Source organism: Nyctereutes procyonoides, unplaced genomic scaffold (assembly GCF_905146905.1).
Source record: "Nyctereutes procyonoides isolate TBG_1078 unplaced genomic scaffold, NYPRO_anot_genome, whole genome shotgun sequence".
In the NCBI taxonomy this organism is placed as follows: Eukaryota; Metazoa; Chordata; class Mammalia; order Carnivora; family Canidae; genus Nyctereutes; species Nyctereutes procyonoides.
Genome location: NW_026575136.1, coordinates 18,366,840 through 18,384,783, shown reverse-complemented (window position 1 = coordinate 18,384,783; position 17,944 = coordinate 18,366,840). Strand labels below are relative to the sequence as shown.

The 17,944-nt window shown below is 36.2% G+C and overlaps 1 protein-coding gene across 1 annotated transcript in view; it reads right to left on the bottom strand.

Moving 5' to 3' along the window:
• Window positions 1-17,944, bottom strand: part of LOC129495456 (netrin receptor DCC-like) — a 735,527-nt gene that overhangs the window by 33,076 nt on the left and 684,507 nt on the right. Inside the window, exon 27 of the mRNA XM_055302992.1 lies at window positions 6,390-6,545. Coding sequence (XP_055158967.1) covers window positions 6,390-6,545 — 156 coding nt within the window. The remainder of the gene's footprint in view (window positions 1-6,389; window positions 6,546-17,944) is intronic.

Sequence of the window (17,944 nt, the reverse complement as noted above, 5' to 3'; positions counted from 1 at the left end):
CAAGGCACTTTATACCAATTAATGTCAACACATAAATAATTGCTACAGAACAACTGGCAAAAATATTGCAAAAATGGAAATGAAGATTTTTCTTCTACCTCAAATTGTGGAATTTGAAAGAAAGATAGCATGCCAGTATCTGTGTTCAAAGACTTTGAGACATGAACACTCTAGGAACCCAATTCACTCATTAATCTCAGAACAAACAATTGTGCAACATTCCTGAATGAACTCAGCTCCCCAAGTGTGCATTTTTGCATAGACCCTAGAGAGAAAGTCATTGACTCTACTGTGCTGGTAATTCTATCTAGGCCAAGTCCCATTTATTGTTTGATTTCCAGTTTGGGAGATGGTTGGGACAGAAAAATATCATGGGTGAGGTTGACCAGCTTTCTCACTAAAGCAATACCCAAACTGAAAGGAATGGTAAAAATCATCTAACCTCTACTTTTTACCTGTTTCAAAGATGAAGAAATGGGCACACCAAGTTTATAGTGACTTGTAGAAATGGGACCTCAAGACTATCTACTGGTTGAAGTTTTCAAAATATAGTAGCACTGTTTCTTGTTCCCTGGGGACAGATTGCCTGTTGAGCTAAGAGCAGAACTACAGTTTATTAGTAGGAAAAGGAGGTGTTTGGCCATCAGGTCTACATAAATCTTTATCAGTGGGTCACCAAATGTGTGTAGTGGAAATGTACAATATCCTAGATCTTTCTTTTTCTTATGATAGGAGAGAAATTCAGCTTTATTTGTGGCTTTCAGAAAGGAGCAGGTCTTTGGGAGCAGAGTTTTAGTGATTCATTTCTTGTGCAACTCAAAGGTCTTTCAGATAACTTTGGAGGAAGGAGAGTCTCCACACTGGGCACAGATTTTTCTTTTTGTGTGACTTTCGTTGTTTCTCAAGATAACTAATAAGACATCTCCAGCCAGAGTCATGAAATGTTTTCTGCTTGAGAAAGAACAGGGATGTTTAGTGTTCTCCAAGGCATTTAGAAACCGATACTGAATGGCTAGAAGTTAACTGGTTCTGACAGTGATTTAGAGATTATTTGGTTTCCTAGAAAAGAGGGTGCTTATTTCTCTTCCTTTTCTAAGTAATCACGTGGAAACATATATTAGTTCCTATTTCTTTTACACTGTACATACTCAACAATATCTTGATGTATTACTGAATATATATTTTAAAAATCTGTGAAATCTTGGCCAGGAGTGGTATGTCCATATCTTTTGATTTTAGATCAAGTTCAAAAATTAAGCTAAGCACTCTCTAGGAATCCCCTATATAACTTTATATACTAGTTATACTATAGATTTTATATTTACATTATATATTATAGTTACTAACTACCTTTTATTTAATTATCCTTACTTTCAAAAGAAATCAACAAAATTTTATGTTACTAAAGAGACTAAATTGCTCTTTATTTCATTCATTTACTTATTTCTAATAGACTTTATCTTTTAAGAGCAATTTTAGGTTCACCATAAAACTGAGTGAAAGGTACAGAGATTTCCAGTATAATCTCTGCTTCCACATATACACAGCCTGCTCCACTATCAAAGTCCTGCACCAGAGTGAGGACTCTAACCACAGATATAAATAAATCTGTCGTACCTAACCACAAATAAAAACACATTTTTATCCTAGTTCATTTATTGTTCTTTGGCTTGTGCATGCATCACTCCAGTCTCTGCCTCTGTTGTCGCATGGCCATCTTCTCCTCTTACGTCTGAGTTTCTACTCTTAGAAGGATACAAGACATATTGGATTAGAGCCTATCCTGATTTAGCATGAACTCACCTTAACCTGGTAACATATGAAAAGCTCCTATGTCTAAATAGGGTCGCATTCACAGGTATTGGAGGTTAGAACCTCAACATATTTTGTGAGGAGACACAATTCTATTCATATTCATTCTGGCCCCCGGATATTCATGTCCTTAGAGGTCTAGGTCTATAAGACCTCTTCAGGCAGAGAGAGGACGGCCATGTGAAGGAGGCAGATATTGGAGTTATGGTGCCACAGCCAAAGGGTGCCTGGGACTACGAGAAGCTGAAAGAGGCAAAGATGGATCCAACTCTAGGGACTCTGGACCCTACAACACCTTGATTTTGGAGTTCTAGCCTCCAGAACTACGAGAGAATAAACTTCTTACGGACAGAATAAATTTCTGTCATTTTTAAGCACCTCGTTTATGGTACCTTAATATGGCAGCCTAAGAAACAAATACATCCACTGTGAAAAAAAAAAAAAAGAAAAATCTGCATAGACTCTGAGATGAGACATGGTGACACACATGAAGTCCTGACAGTGTATGGTAATCTATTATTTGTTTACAATTCACCCTTCACAACTTACCCAAGGTTACCCAGAGATAGTGATGGAACCAGGTTTTAAAATCAAAGTTCAGAGATTATGAAAGATTGGGAGAAATTGTTATGCTGGAAGTCCAAGGAATAGAGAATATTAAGAAAGAAGAAAGGGCCAGCAGTGTTTTTAAAATTTTTTCATTTATTTATTTATTCAAAATATATTAGATTTGGTTTTTACTGTAAAGCACACATATCAGGGCAAAGTGCTGCACACACAACTACAAATCACTTTTGGGGGAAAAGGCTATATATATATAAACCTGCAACTGCTTTAGTTATGCAGTCTCCATTTGAATCCACGCTGGCAAAGAAGTTCTGGCCCCTGAGAGGGGCTTCTTGATGGTGGCTGCCCCAGGTTTCTGCAGCCTCAGGCCTGGGCCTCTGTGAGACAAGGCCCCCCTGGGGTGGTGGCAGCCTGGAGCCTAGGAGGGCCTTTGCTCTCAGCAGGCTTGGGTCTCCCCAAGGTCAGCAAGGAGACATTCCTAATGAGATCGTCAAAACCTTGCAATCTTTGAGGATCTGAGGAGGTGGAAACTGCCAAAGACTTTCTTATCTTTTTCCTTTTATTATTTCTTAAAAGCACCTTCCCCAGCTCCCATGTGCCTGAGGCAGAGGACGCACGCAACCCAGTCACCAGACCTGCAGTCTTTCTTCCCTTTCCCTGTGAATTCTCTAGTTCACGTTGGATGGAGGATACATCCCTATCCTATTGATACTGAGCTTCTCCATGGACTGATTTGGGCCAATGAGGAAAGGAAAAAAAAATATGCTAGCTCATTTATTATTTTCTTTTTCATTGAAATTTAAAAATTTAACTTTTGGAATTATTATGTCTATGACTTAATGAGACAGTTTTGCCTGTTGCACAAATCAAGAGAGAAAGAAAAGAATAAATGGGATGCTGAGTTCTCAGGACACTATGCCTTTAAAAGAGAAAAAGAAATTCCAAGAATACAACATGAATAAAATAAAATAGTTCATCTCCTTAAACAAACAAACAAACATGGTGAACTTTGGCTTGACTTGGTCTTGTGTAGTGAAGAGATAAAGGTCATTCTACATATTCTTCTCACACTTCCTTTTAAAGCCAGAGAATAGGGTGAAATCAAAATAAAATAATAGATAGTGATTCGATGAGGGAAAAACTAAGCTAAAACTATAATCCTTTCTTTTGTGCTGGGGAGAGTTCATTTCAGAAGATGAAGAAGTGACTTGTGGGTTCTGAATTCTTTGACTGGAATCACCTTCCTACTTGTCCTAGGATTTAAAAATTTTTGGTTTCTGGACTTCCCACATCTTTCTGATTTAATTCTCTTCAATACGGTTTGGGAAACTATTCTTCCTTGGGTTTCTGCACACAACTCTATTCTGTAGACATGATGTGCCATGAGAAAAGAGAAAATAAATCTAATTCTCTCTTGGCAGATTTTTGATGCCTTTTAATTCTAACCTTGCTACATCTAGACGATTTATGATTTCTTAGAGCGGTCCCTGTTGGGTTGGAAAAAATATAGCTTACCTCACAAATATATTTTATTGCTGTTACCATCTTATCTATTACAAAACATCCTATCTCACATGAGCTGCTGAGTCACCTGTTCTTAACTAAGAGAAGAAAGCCATAAAATCAATTTTAAAATGCTATGCTTGAAGAAAAAAAAAAGTCAAATGGCATAAGAGAAACCACCAGGGTGTATATAATAGATTGAGAGTCTCTCTCCATACCCATTTTCCTTAGAACAAATGAAATACCACTTTCAGTATATAAAATCAATATACACAAATCAGTTACATTTATAGATGCTACCAATGAACTATCAGAAAGAGAAATTAAGAAAAATATCTAATTTAAAATTGTGTCAAAAAGAATAAAACACCTAGGAATAAATTTAACCAAGGAGGTAAAAGATCTTTACACTGAAAACTGTAAGACGTTGATGAAAGAAATTGAAGAAGACATAAATAAAAGGAAAGATATTCCATGCTCTTTGTTTGAAAGAATTAATATTGTTAAAATCTCCATACTACCAAAGTGATCTACAGAATCAATGCAATCCCTATCAAAATTCCAATGGCATTTTTCACAGAAATATAACAATCCCAAAATATGCACAGAACCAGAAAAGACCCCAAATAGCCAAATCGATAGAGAAAGAAGAGCAATCTGGAGGCATCACACTTCCTGATTTCAAACTATATTAGAAAGACCTGAAACTATAAAAGTCCTAGACGAAAAAATACGGGGTAATATTCTTGACATTGGTTTCGGCAATAACTTTTTGGATTTAACACCAAAAAGCAAAGACAACAAAAGTAAAAATAAACAAATGAGATTACATCAAATTAAAAAGTTCCTGTACAGCTAAAAGAAAACCATCAACAAAATGAAAAGCAATTTACAGAATGGGAAAAATATTTGCAAACCATATATCTGGCAAGGGATTAATATCCAAAATATGTAACACATTCACACAATACAATAGAAAGAAAATTGGATTAAAAAAGGTGCAGAACTGAATACACATTTTTAACAAAGAAGACATATAAATGGTCAGCAAATATGTGGAAAAGGTATTTGACCTTACTAATTATCAGGGAAATGCAAATCAAACCACAATGAGATATCCCCTCATATCTGTTAGAGTGGCTATCATCAAAAAGATGAGAGAAATGTTGGCAAGGATGTGGACAAAAGAAAACCCTTGTGCACTGTTTCCAACAGTGTAAACTGGTACAGCTACTATGGAAATCAGTATGAAGGTTCCTAAAAACATAAAAACAGAACTACTATATAATCCAGTAATGGCGCTTCTGGGTATTTACCCAAAGGAAATGAAAACGGTATCTTAAAGGCATAGACACGCTCCCATGCTCATTGGAGCATTATTCACAATAGTGAAGACATGGAATCAACTTAAGCATCCATCAACCGACGTATGGATGAAGAAGATGTGGCGTATATGCAATGGAATATTACTCAGCTATGAGAAAGAGGACCCCTTGCTGTTGGCAACAATATGGATGGACCTCGAGGGCATTATGTTAAATGAAATAATTCAGGAATAGAAAGACAAATATTATATGATATCACTTATACATAGAATCTAAAAAAGACAAACTCATAAAAATAGAGACTAGAATTGTGGTCACCAGGGCAGGGAGGTAGGGAAAAAAAGAGCGATGTTGGTCAAAGAGTACCAACTTTCAGTAATAAGATGAAGTTCTGGGCATCTAATGTACAGCATAATGATCACAGCTCATAATACTGTTTTATTTACTTGAACGTTGCTAAGAAAGTAGACTTAAAACATTCTCACCACAAAAGAGAAAGGGCAATTACGTGGCATGAGCGGGGCACTGTAGAAGTTTACGGTGGTAATCACTTTGTACTACATAAGCATAACCAGTCAACATCCTGTAAGTCTTAAATTTACACAATATTATATGTCAGCCATATCTCATTAAAATCAGAAAGATAAATAAACAAAACCAAAGGAGACACTCCTTTGGAAATCCCTTTCTCCAACAATTATTACTTAAAAATCAGAAGATATTGCTTAATGATTTAAGTAAAGAAAGCTAAAACATTCATTTAAGTTTTGGTTCATCGGGAATCAATGAGACACCTCTAAATATGACTAACAGACATTTACACAAGAATATGTTGGAGAACAGTCACTTGCTTATTAATTTCCTAGTTGACGGAACACATTAATTGTTGACACAAGCACCCGTCATATCATTGCTTTACTGAACCAGTTAACCTTTGTTTCCCACAGCTTCCCACATGGTCTGTGGAATGTTTCCGGGGAGAGACTCCCAGAGAATCAGTCCAAAAGCATGTGGTAGGATCCAAAGGACTGACTCTGCCCCAGTTCTGATCCAGGGCAGAGGCAAATCAGTTTTTCCAAGAGATGAGAATGTCAAAATGCTGTACTTTCAACGAGACATCCTTGGTTATTATTCATTTGTTCTTATTCATAGTAAAAAGAAAGGAAAATGCATTACACTGACTTTTTCCTGCTCCGAAACCTCGGTCCACTGACAGTGTAGGGAATGGCACAGGCCGGAGGGTAAACTGCGGGTGAGGGTATCCACATGTGGGAGACGGAAGGATTCCGGGGTACTGGGCACTTTCCAGGGTGGGCACAGGGATGGCACTCACGACAGCTGCAAAAACAAAGACATTGTTGTCATTACTATTATTTATCTTATGTAACCACAGAACAAGCCGAAAAGGAAAGGGCTAAGGTTTCACATCTCAAACCCATGCATGCTCTTCTTAGTACCGTGTTGGCCCCTTTACTTGCCTCTCTTTCTACAAAGTCTCTTTCTTACTTTAAAAGACAGCTCACTCCTCCAGTGGTTACTATAAGGCATAACCCTGAGATTTCAAACTTCCCAGGATTTCAAAGAAAGAAAGAATATATCAGGCCACCATAAAGCCACCTTAAGGCTCCCTGGTTTTTGTTTTGTTTTGTTTTTGCCTCTTTCTTTCTCCAAAGCAAGAACTATGGTGTTAGAAATGTTGGGTTGTTCAGAAACTGGATGTATTGTGTACAGTGGGCTATAGAAATGGGAATGTTCTGTTAATTCTGTGAAAGAATGTGATGCTCTTGAGAGATAGTCTGGAGAGAGAAAAGCAAGGTATAGTCTTAATCGTCATACTTAGGATTTTTATTTAAATGGAAAGAAAATGACTTCCAATAGCAAAACAGTACAGTTTAGTGACACATTAATTTTAATATAACTTAATGTTGTCTGGGAATATCAAACATTTTCAGTGATACTGGCTTAAACCCATAATGTATTTCCTAGGTGTATGGAGCATCATTCAATTCCATTATTCAATATCTATTAAATTATGTCACATTATAAAATATTTATTCTAATTGTAGTCTATCTTCACCTACATCATCTTACAAAATGTTTAGTATTGCCTACCTCTTATTAACAAAAAAATACAATTTAAACTAGCTACTGAAAAAAATTAAAAAAAATAAACTAGCTACTGGAATGAACTTCTGCAGTATATTTCTGTCCATTAGATTAAAAATGCCATTTCTATTATATGCATTATTTTTATTTAATTACATTCTAATACCAATTACCAGAGTTTAACATGAATGGGCATGCACATTTACCAAAGGAAAACCTTTCTTTTTATCATATGCTTCTTACTTAAGTAACTTCATCAGCATTGATACAGATTATAGTGCATTATTTTAAATTAGTTAGAAACAACGTATAGATTTAAACATTTTTTAATTACATTAAATATACAGCACTTTAAATCAAAAGGGCTGCTTTTAGTAAAATAGATTTTGAAGTTGCATTCTGGAATTTATTTTTCAGTGTATTTACAATACTCCTGGAAATGTAAAGACATTTTAATTAAATAATTTTAAAAAGTATTGGTTTCATAGTAAGGAATAGCTCTTTTAAGTAGGGTAAATTATGGGTGTTTTTCATGAATTGAATACAAATTCTAAAGATTTAAATAGAATAAAACATTTAAAAATTATATCGGTAACAGTGTAAGTGATATTTCAATGCTTCCAATCCTGTCATAATATGCGGTATTATATAAAGTATCTCTTGGTGGAAAAAAATTGCAGATGTATTTTATAATTACTCTGTAAGTCTTGGTAAAGCTTTTTATAGATGTACCTCTTAAAAATGAGAAAGCAAGTAACTTGAATGAGTAACAAATACTTTTAAAAGACAGGCAGTTTCTAAAATTTTTACTTCCAGCATAATTAGAGGACACTATCAAGCTAATTAAATATTATAAAAAATAACTTCAGATAAGAGTTCACAGTATGATTTTAGCACATAATTTTGGAAGTTCAAATTGAGTGACTGCTATAAAAATCTCATTTTGTAACACTCGCCCACACATATACGCAAACAAAGTTTCTCAGTGTTCAGATAAATAAAACACTGGAATAGAATTTATGCAAAATGTAATGTTCTTCCACAGATGTATGCAATTACTGTACAGAAAAAGCCTCATTCTTGTCATTAAATGATAAAATTCTAATAAAATCTTATTTTATACACTATTGTGCAGAGGTACTAATTATAATGTTAACTGAATACCAAAGAAAAAAAAATCCAGCAGTTAAACATAAACTTATGCTCACATAAGTTTATAATAATAGACAAATAATTTCAGTTTATAAACATATTGTATTGCAAAGAAATAAGATATATGATCAATAAAAGATAAAGATAGATGACATTTCTAATTATTCTGTTGGGAAAGTGAACTGTAGGTACTAGTTCAAAGAGAAACGTGTAAATTTTCCTCCATTAAACAGAAGCTTTCTTATGCATTTTGTAAATGGATGATGGTGGATATCAAATTGCTATGGTATTTCTATGCATTTGGATTTATTTATAAGAGTGGTATGCCAAAGATATAGCCTTCACAGGTATTTATAACAAACTGTTTTAAATGCTAAATTCAAAATGTTTGAGGTGCTACAAAGTTTTCTAAATTATTTTTGGGAAGAATTGAATGAAAATTTGATAATAAGTGTTATGTAGCACAATGTCTTATAAAGATATTTTATAAAGAGTAAATTGTGAATAAACAAACATATGAACAGACTCCAGAAAAAGGAAAAGAAAAGAAGATGACAGGGAAAATTGGAAAAAGAATCAGAGATTCAAGCCAGATATCAGCTAAAAAGATTATAAATTCCTTAAAGAAAGAGGTTATAATTTTGTAGTCTTTGTATCTCTCACACTACAGTGCTAGAGATGCTTCATGTTTTTCAAGTGAGTTAATCAGAAGGATTTTCTAGAAGTAATATTTAGAAATCTGTCATTTTAACCCACTGGAGACTCTTTAAGTGGTTTGATGTATCATTTAGTTTCCTGGGGTGTACAGTTACTATAGTAATAATAGTAATAATGATGGACTTGAAAACATTTCTAAGTCAGAGCCATATGATAACATAATGTCTATATTCAGAAAACTTAAACTCTCAATCTCCCAGGCAGTCAATTTAATGATTTTACCCATCTTATTGATCAAATGGGATCAATGCATAGTCTTTAATGTTGATTGCCAGATTGTAAAGCTGTCTTTGTGTTGACAATTTTTACCCATAAATAAATGTGACAATGATAGTTCCCTTAGATATAGAAGGCACCCACCCTACAAATTGTGCACATTTTTTATCAATGTTATTATTTGAACTTAACCAATATTTTATAATACATTTAGAAAAAGAATTGCCTAAATATCTCCTGGTTGGAGCTGAATAAACTTGAATGGAGAAACATAAAACAATTTGGCAAGTCACAGAATATAAAATCAGAGAACTAAAAGAACCCAAGAGACTGCATCTATATTCCAGTTCTAAGTCTTTCATTACTGAAGAAAGAAATTTTCCTTTCTAAGTTTTGCATTTTCACTACTGACCTGGGTACAAACGGCTCGCAAATAAAAAAAGTTCTTTAAAAAATAATAAATCTATTGTATGTTTCTGCATCTCAACAATTCCCATTGTTCCATTCCCTGACATGAAATAGAATAGTCTGTATTCCAAAGCTTTGTTTTTGAAGAATTTTATACATGATTCATTTCTAAAAGGGCACAGAAGTCTACACCTACTTATAAGACAGTTGTTGAAGAAATAATCATTCTAAAGTAAGTTGGATACAATACTACATATTAAAATGCCTTTTGGTATTTTTCTCCTACATGTCAGTTTTGAGAGCCAACCCCCCCCCCCACACACACACACTCTCTCTCTATTTCTTTCTCTCTCACACTACAGTTCAAAGCATTCACTACACTGCTATGTTTATGTAAAACAACTCAGAAACTGATATCATCAAGAATTTTCAATAAATCTTTGCACTGTGGCCAAATATGACAAGAAATCTGCTCTAACACAGCTTGCTGACAATTGAATTTATATCTCACACTGATGCACAAAGATTTTTCAAGAAGAAATTCCCTCACCAAATTACTTAGCTCTTTGAACAGGGCACATTGATATTGGAAAGCTTTTACAACATTCTTAAAAATGTTGGCACTAAATGCAACCTATAGGAAATCTAAAGTAGAGATTTCTTTTTTTAAGCTACAATTTTAAGAAATAAAGTCCTCTGTAGGTATCTCAACATGGTACTTGACAAAGTCTAGAGATATGTCAAAGGGGAGCAGAGCAGCAGAAAAATAAAAGCAAAGGTAATATTTTGAAGTGAAAAGAATTTAAGTTAAATGATTTCTCATTCTGCCTCTCCTTATCATGTCTTTTCTGCAATGACCTGTATATCATCTGGACTCTTTGGATATTTAGTGTCTAATGCCCTTGATAAATATTTTTATCTCCTTCACATTTACAGGTGTTCTTCAAGTAGTTGTCATGGAATATCCACAAACTCCACCAAAGTACCCCTTAGGAAAAGTCTGAGCATTCACAAATGTGTGTTCTGCAATGATTCTCAACATTATGGTAATAAGAGCCCAAGCAATGAGGTCAAACCGTCTGGGTTCATGATCTAGCTCTGGCACTTGGTAGTGAGTACATGTTAGAACCAGTATCTGAGATGCCTCTGATTGGGTCCCACTGCATGGTATTCACATCCTTGTGGATTTCCCTGCCACACTTCACCAGGGTTGGTCTGGTGACCAATGGAATGCAGCACAAATGCAGAAGAAATTCCACTTCCAAATTCAGGTAACAAAGAAAATATACAAATGGACAACAGACACATGAAAAAATGCTCAATATCACTTGGCATCAGGGAAATGCGAATCAAAACCACACTGGGATTCCACCTCACACAGGTCAGAATGGCTACAATGAACAATTCAAGAAACAGCAGATGTTGGCAAAGATGTGGAGAAAGGGGAACCCTCTTACATTGTCGGTGAAGTGCAAATTGGTACAGCCGCTCTGGAAAACAGCATTGAGGTTCCTCAAAAAGTTAAAAATAGAACTGCCCCACAACCCAGCAATTTATTATTTATTCAAAGGCTACAAACATAGTGATTCGAAAGGGCAACTTCACAACAATGTTTATAAGCAGCAGTGTCCACAAACAGTAGCCACAAAAGACAAAAGTCAGATGTCCAGCAACAGATGGACAGACAGAGAAGACACGGTGGATACAATGGAATATTACTCAGCCATCGGAAAGAAGGAAATCTCGCCATTTGCAACAACACGCATAGAACTAGAAGGTATTATGCTAAGAAAAATAAGTTAGTGAAAGACAAATACCATATGACTTCACTCCTAAGTGGAATTTAAGAAACAAAACAGATGAACATATAGGAAAGGGAAGAAATAATAAAATAATGTAAAAGCAGAGAGGGAGGAAAACCATAAGAGACTCTTAGTTACAGGACACAGACGAGTTGTTGGAGGTGGGAGGGAGATGGGGTAACTGGGTGATGGACACTAAGGAGGGCCCTGGATATAATGAGCACTGGGTATTATATGCATATAATGAGTTACTAAATTCTACCTCTGACACTAATAATACAGTATATGTTAATTAAATTGAATTTAAGCAGGAAATTTAAAAAAAAACCTCAAAACTTTGTTCTCTGAATGACATTGTTTTGTGAAAGCATTCATTAAAATTCGTTTTCCGATGTGAAAAAAAAAAGACATAAAAGAAAAAGATTGTCCTCTCTCTCTCTCTCTCTCTTTTAGATCACTCATCCTGGGCGAAGCCAGGAGTCGTGTCTTGAGGACATGCTGCAAACCTGTGGGCACAACAGAAGATGATGAGAAAATGAGTGATTGTTGTAAGTTGTTACATTTTGGAGGTAATGTGTTATGTGATAATAGATGACTATGCATAACCCAAATATGTTATTTAAGGTCACTGTTTCTCAATTTTCTCATTCTAAAGCGGAGATGATAAAAGTACCAACTTTATGGTGTGGCTGTGAGTATTCAAGAGATTATCCACAGAGAAGTACAGAAGAGTGGAGGGTCAGGAGTCAGCGCTTTAAAAATGCCGGTTGTTGTTATCAATCTGCAAAGATCCAACAGATCCTAAGATTGAGCCAAATTTCATGTAAAGGAAATGCTGTTTAAATTACCCCTTTTATAGGTTATATTACCTTAATCGTGGTGCTGGTTTCATGTATATATGCATATGTCCAAACTTATCAAATTGTGTACAATAAATATGCACAGTTTGTAAATATCAATTATACTCCAATAAATCTGCGAAAATTATTATACTCCAATAAATCTGCGAAAATTAACCCAAAATTTAGGGGTCCCTGGGTGGTGCAGTCAGTTAAGCATCTGATTCTTGATTTCAGGTCAGGTCATGAACTCAAGGTCATGAGATTGAGCCTAATGTCAGGCTCCGTGTGGACTCTGCTTAGGATTCTCTCTCTTTCTCTTTCTCTCTCTTCCATCTGTCCCTCCTCTTCCCTCAATAAATAAATCCCCAAAACCCCAAATTTAGGGGCACTTGGTGGCTCAATGGTTGAGCGTCTGCCTTTGGCTTAGGTTGTGATCCCGGGGTCCTGGGATCGAGTCCCACGTCGGGCTCCCTGCGTGGAGCCTGCTTCTCCCTCTGCCTGTGTCTCTGCCTCTCTCTCTGTGTCTCTCATGAATAAATAAATAAAATATTTTTAAAAAACCCCACAAAGTTTGAGATATGACCACTTAAAAGATAAACCAAATATTTCATCAAGATGCTGAAAATTATGGCCATAGCCAAAAATGTAATTAGTTCTATAAAAAGCCAAAACATCCTGTTTTAAATTCAAGTAAAGAGTTTAATACATGAAGAAGAGGTAACTAAATGATAGGGCTTTGTTTTTGTTTTTTAATGATTTTATTTATTTATTTGAGAGAAAGAACATGAGCAGGGGAGGAACAGAAGGAGAGGGAGAAGCAGACTCCCCTCTGAGCAGGGAGCCTGATGCTGGGCTTGACCCCAGGTCCCCGGGGTCATGACCTGAGCCAAAGGCAGATTCTTAACCCACTAAGCCACCCAGGTGCCCCTAAATGGTAGGTTTTAACTCAAATTTGAACCTGAGGGAAATATGATCCTAAAGTTTTTGAGATTAGATAGGACAATTCTTCCTGTGGCAGAGGAAAATAACTGGAATTATGATAATAAAACAAAATCTAGGTTCAGACTTTCATTGGGTCCTTATGAGCTAAGGGAAAGCCTCATTTATTTTGGCTTAGCCAGATTGAAAATGAGGTTTGATGTGGGTGACCGGACCAGGGTCTGCCGTAGGGTGACTATGGAGATGTCCTGAGATCAAACAGAATCCACTGTGAGCCTCCTACAGCCTGGCTCACGTCTATCTGACCCTACCCAACTGAAATTTTCTCAAATAAGAAATGGTTCTGGAGTCTGGAAATCTGAAATAGTACACAGTTGAGTGTATGTTTTGACACCATGAGTCTCAGACAAGATGAGACCACAGGAAAGGGAGCCTCTGATCTGGGTCCAGAGGAATCCTTTGAGAGGAGCTTGAGGCACCACACTGCTCCCTTTTCTTCAGACAGTGACTTTCTCGAGACACTAAGAGAACATCTGCCTTAGTCTTTTACAAGTGACCCCAGACTGCCCGACGAAAGCCTTACTCAGACGAGAAAGGTCCTGGAATCAAAGATGGTGTAGCCTGTTGTAGAAATCTCTAAGACAGTAGGAATTAAAGAAGAATTAGGTGACACAAATCTTAAAAAGTAAAGGATTCTTATTTTTCATATTGTTCTAGGAAAACTTTCCAAAAGCTATGTTTGTGTTCCTTTTGTAATCCATCATCCAAAATTCTCTACCTTTACCAATTCAACGGAAATACTCTTGATTATTACAGTATCTCTGAGAAGCCATATTTGCCTTGCAAAATCCTCCCTAATAACACAATTGTGTGGTCCCCAGAGGTACCATTTTGATCTTAACAGCCATATCTTGACCTTGTCTGCATAATCCTATTGACCTGCTGATTTTGATAATCCACTAGAATTACCAATCAATCAACAAATCATTTGCTTAAGGAACTACCAGGAAACAACCTCTGGGTTTTCATTCTCATTCATCAACAACTCTTATACAAAGCCATTTACACAGCCCTGTGGGAGCTAAGAGATACATAAAAAATACTGCCTCCTGCAGAAACTCACGGTAAGAGGAGGAATGAAGTATGCCATTCAAGACTCAAAGAACAAAAACTGATCTCAATAATGTAATGATCAAATTATTATTTGGAGTCACATACATATTAGACAATGACATCATTTCTAATGCAAATTTAAATGAGCTTTTAACTTTCTCTTTCTTTGCCACTGCCCCCCGCAATTCTGAATAGTTGGGAATTAGTATGTGTTGGTGTTTACGATGGTACTAGAACAGCAGTTTGCATTCATTACTCCTAAAAAAAGCACTCTTGGTTAGCTGTGGGCATTCACAGGGGCTGTAGGGGGATGGAATGAAGGCCAGTTCTAGAACCTGTAAAGCTGGGGACCAGTCTTAGGATACTGGTTTCTTATACCATGAATGCAAGGTTCACACAAGGATTCTTTTTTTTTTTTTTTTTTAAAGATGTTATTTATTTATTTGACAGAGCAAGCCAGAGAGAGAGCACGAGCAGAGGGGAGGAGCAGAGGCAGAAACAGACTCCCCACCAAGCAGGAAGCCTGATGAGACACTTGATCCCAGGACCCGGGGGTCATGACCTGAGCCAAAGGCAGACACTTAACTTACTGAGCCACCCAAGCACCCATCACACAAGGATTCTGACTTAGAATCAAATGTCTCAGAAGTGAGACTTATTCTCATATCTGGGTACAAGATGGCCTTCTGGTAGTAGAGCACCTCAATCCAACGGAACTCTCGTTTTTAAAATCTGCTTAAATAAATAAATGAATAAATAAATAAATAAATAAATAAATAAAATCTGCTTTTTCTTATGCAGCTTTACTTCACTTCTCAATATCTTCTCCAACCCACTGTTTGAGTTCTGCAATCAAGTGACTAAAGCAGGTGGTGGGAATGGGGGAAAAAAAAGAGTTGACTTTCAAAGGAAATGTTCTAGAAAGCCCCCAAACCAGTGGTCATAAGCAGTTCCTAAGCTATCACAAAAGCAAAACTGTATGATTTCCTTTGCATCACTTTTTCTACTAAATGCTTTGGGCTACTTTTCTGAGACTTCTTTTTTCCTTTAAAAGCTGATATTATGTCCCCACTCTGCCCCTCAAACATGTACAGGGAAACAGAAAAAAAAAAAAGGAAATTCAAGAGAATTCTGCTAACGAACTCTCGTACATTAAATTATCAGAATTTTCTAACTAATGCGATCTTGAGAGTCATCTGCTTCAATCTATATCCCTCCCAGTTCTGATTCCTGTCCTCTCCTCCTGCATTTTCCAGTTGAAAACACAGGCTAAAAATGAAAAGAGGATCCAAGGTCAAACAGATACTTATGTTCCATCAAGTAATAAAATAACTAGAAATGTAAGTCAATCTACATCTTTCCAGGAATTGCTCTCAGCCAAAGAAGTTGCTCATCCAAGATTATACCAAGCCTCTTTTGGGGATAACTCTGAAGGAAGATCCAGCACCAGAACAAGCCATAGGGTCAGCTGAAGCCGCCTTTGACTGCACCACCAGTTTGATCTCTCCCTCTTCCAAACTCTGCATCCCTTACCCTCACAGGTGTTATTCCAGAAAGCATTTGCTAATAAATTGCCTGTATTCAAAACTCTGTGTTGGTGTCTGATTCCTGGAAACCCAGCATCTGACTCTTATATACAAATTCAGGAAAGTTATACTTGATGCTTCTGATTTCTTGTAAGTAATTTCATTTGTAGTATAATTCTTTGGCCATTGTAAAAATAGTCAGCCTTTGCCTCCATTTTACAACAAAGCACACTGGATTGGAAAATCAAAATACCTGGGTTCTCTTGCCTGTGCCCTGGGTTGGTGTTTTCTCAAAAGCATTAGCTTACTTAGCTGTGAAATGTGTTCAGGGGTGAGGAGCAACATATGCCACATAATGTTTTCAACCAATAAGTTCACAAATCTTAGACAAATAAACAGATTTTGCACTCCAATGAAATTAAATACATTTCCCCATGGATTTTAAGAACGAAGAAGCACTTCAGATAGTCTATATTTGATCTGCTAATTTACATTTTATAGAGCATGATGAGAAATGTCAAGGAAGAGAGGAAAAGTAGTCTTACAAAACTAATGATTCTTAAGTGGAACAGCAAACATCTTCATACACGTGACTAGAAATCAGCATGGTGCTATGATGTGGTTTATACAAAACTCGATAGATAAGACTTGATAAATCTAAATAACTGCAAGTGGGGCCATCGGAAAATCTATCTACTATTCTACATGAAATCATTGCTCTGCCAAGATACAGGTCTACAATTTGCTCAGCAGAGCCATCTAAGGCATATCAATCACGCCAGTTGCAAAGAGCTTATTTTATTTATCAGAAAGCTTAAGAATTTATTTTAAAATCAACTTTGATTACATGTTGAAGTCATTTTCTTTCTTTAGATAGTTTTACCAACACGGAGCCTGGAGATGACAAAGAATATAATATGACAAAGTTAATTCAAAAGATATATTTTCTATCAACTCTTCATTTCTTATTGAAATTTTATTTAAGTGTAACACACATATTGAAAACTAGAATATTCGAAGAAGTGCTCAGTGGAATGCTTTGTAACCATCATCCAGGGCATGAAATAGGACATTATCAGAACTTGCCCCCATGGTCTCTTCTGGCCACTAATCGCCTCCCATCCAGAGTAACCTCATTCAGAATTCTAACCCCCTAGACTATTTTGCCTGCTTTTAAATTTTACGTAAGTTGAATGACACAGATGTGTTAGGTTTCTGTCTTAACAATCTTTTATCTCTGAGATCCTCCCTATCGTTTGTGGCATTTTAGTTCCTACATTTTCATTGCTGCATGGGTTTCCACCGTGTGAATATGTTACAATGTAATGAAGATGTGATATGAGGAGCACTATTGCCACACGCATTCTTGTATGTGTCTTTTACTGGATGTATTGTACATTTCTGCTGGGTATATAGCCAAGAGCAAAATAGGTATAAGGATGGGATTGCTGGGTCAGAGCATCTTTATGTAAAAATATTTAACTGTTTAAAATAATGTACCTGCAACATATAATAATTTTTAAAATAACAGCAAAATTAATTGCTGGTCATCTGAGGGTCCCCATTTCTGTAGAGTTAGACACTGACTACAAAGGATTGTTAGGATTGTTGTTTTAGGCAATAAAAAAGAGCAACTCAGAGCTCCAGGTGACAACATAAGGCAGCACAAAGTGATCGCCAGATCAAGCACAGGTTTGGGACGAGTCAGGCACCTTCAGGCTGGTGTGGCCATAGATGAGCACGGGTTTGGGGTTAATACTCTCAGAACCTTAGTCTTAATGTTTGTAGATTGGAGATGCTACTGTCGAAAAAATATTTTTAAAGAAAGGATATAAATAATACAAGGCGTGCAAGGCATCTTTATCCTTGGAAAAACAGTATATCATAGAAGTTAAGAGGTTGCCTAGGTGTGTCCT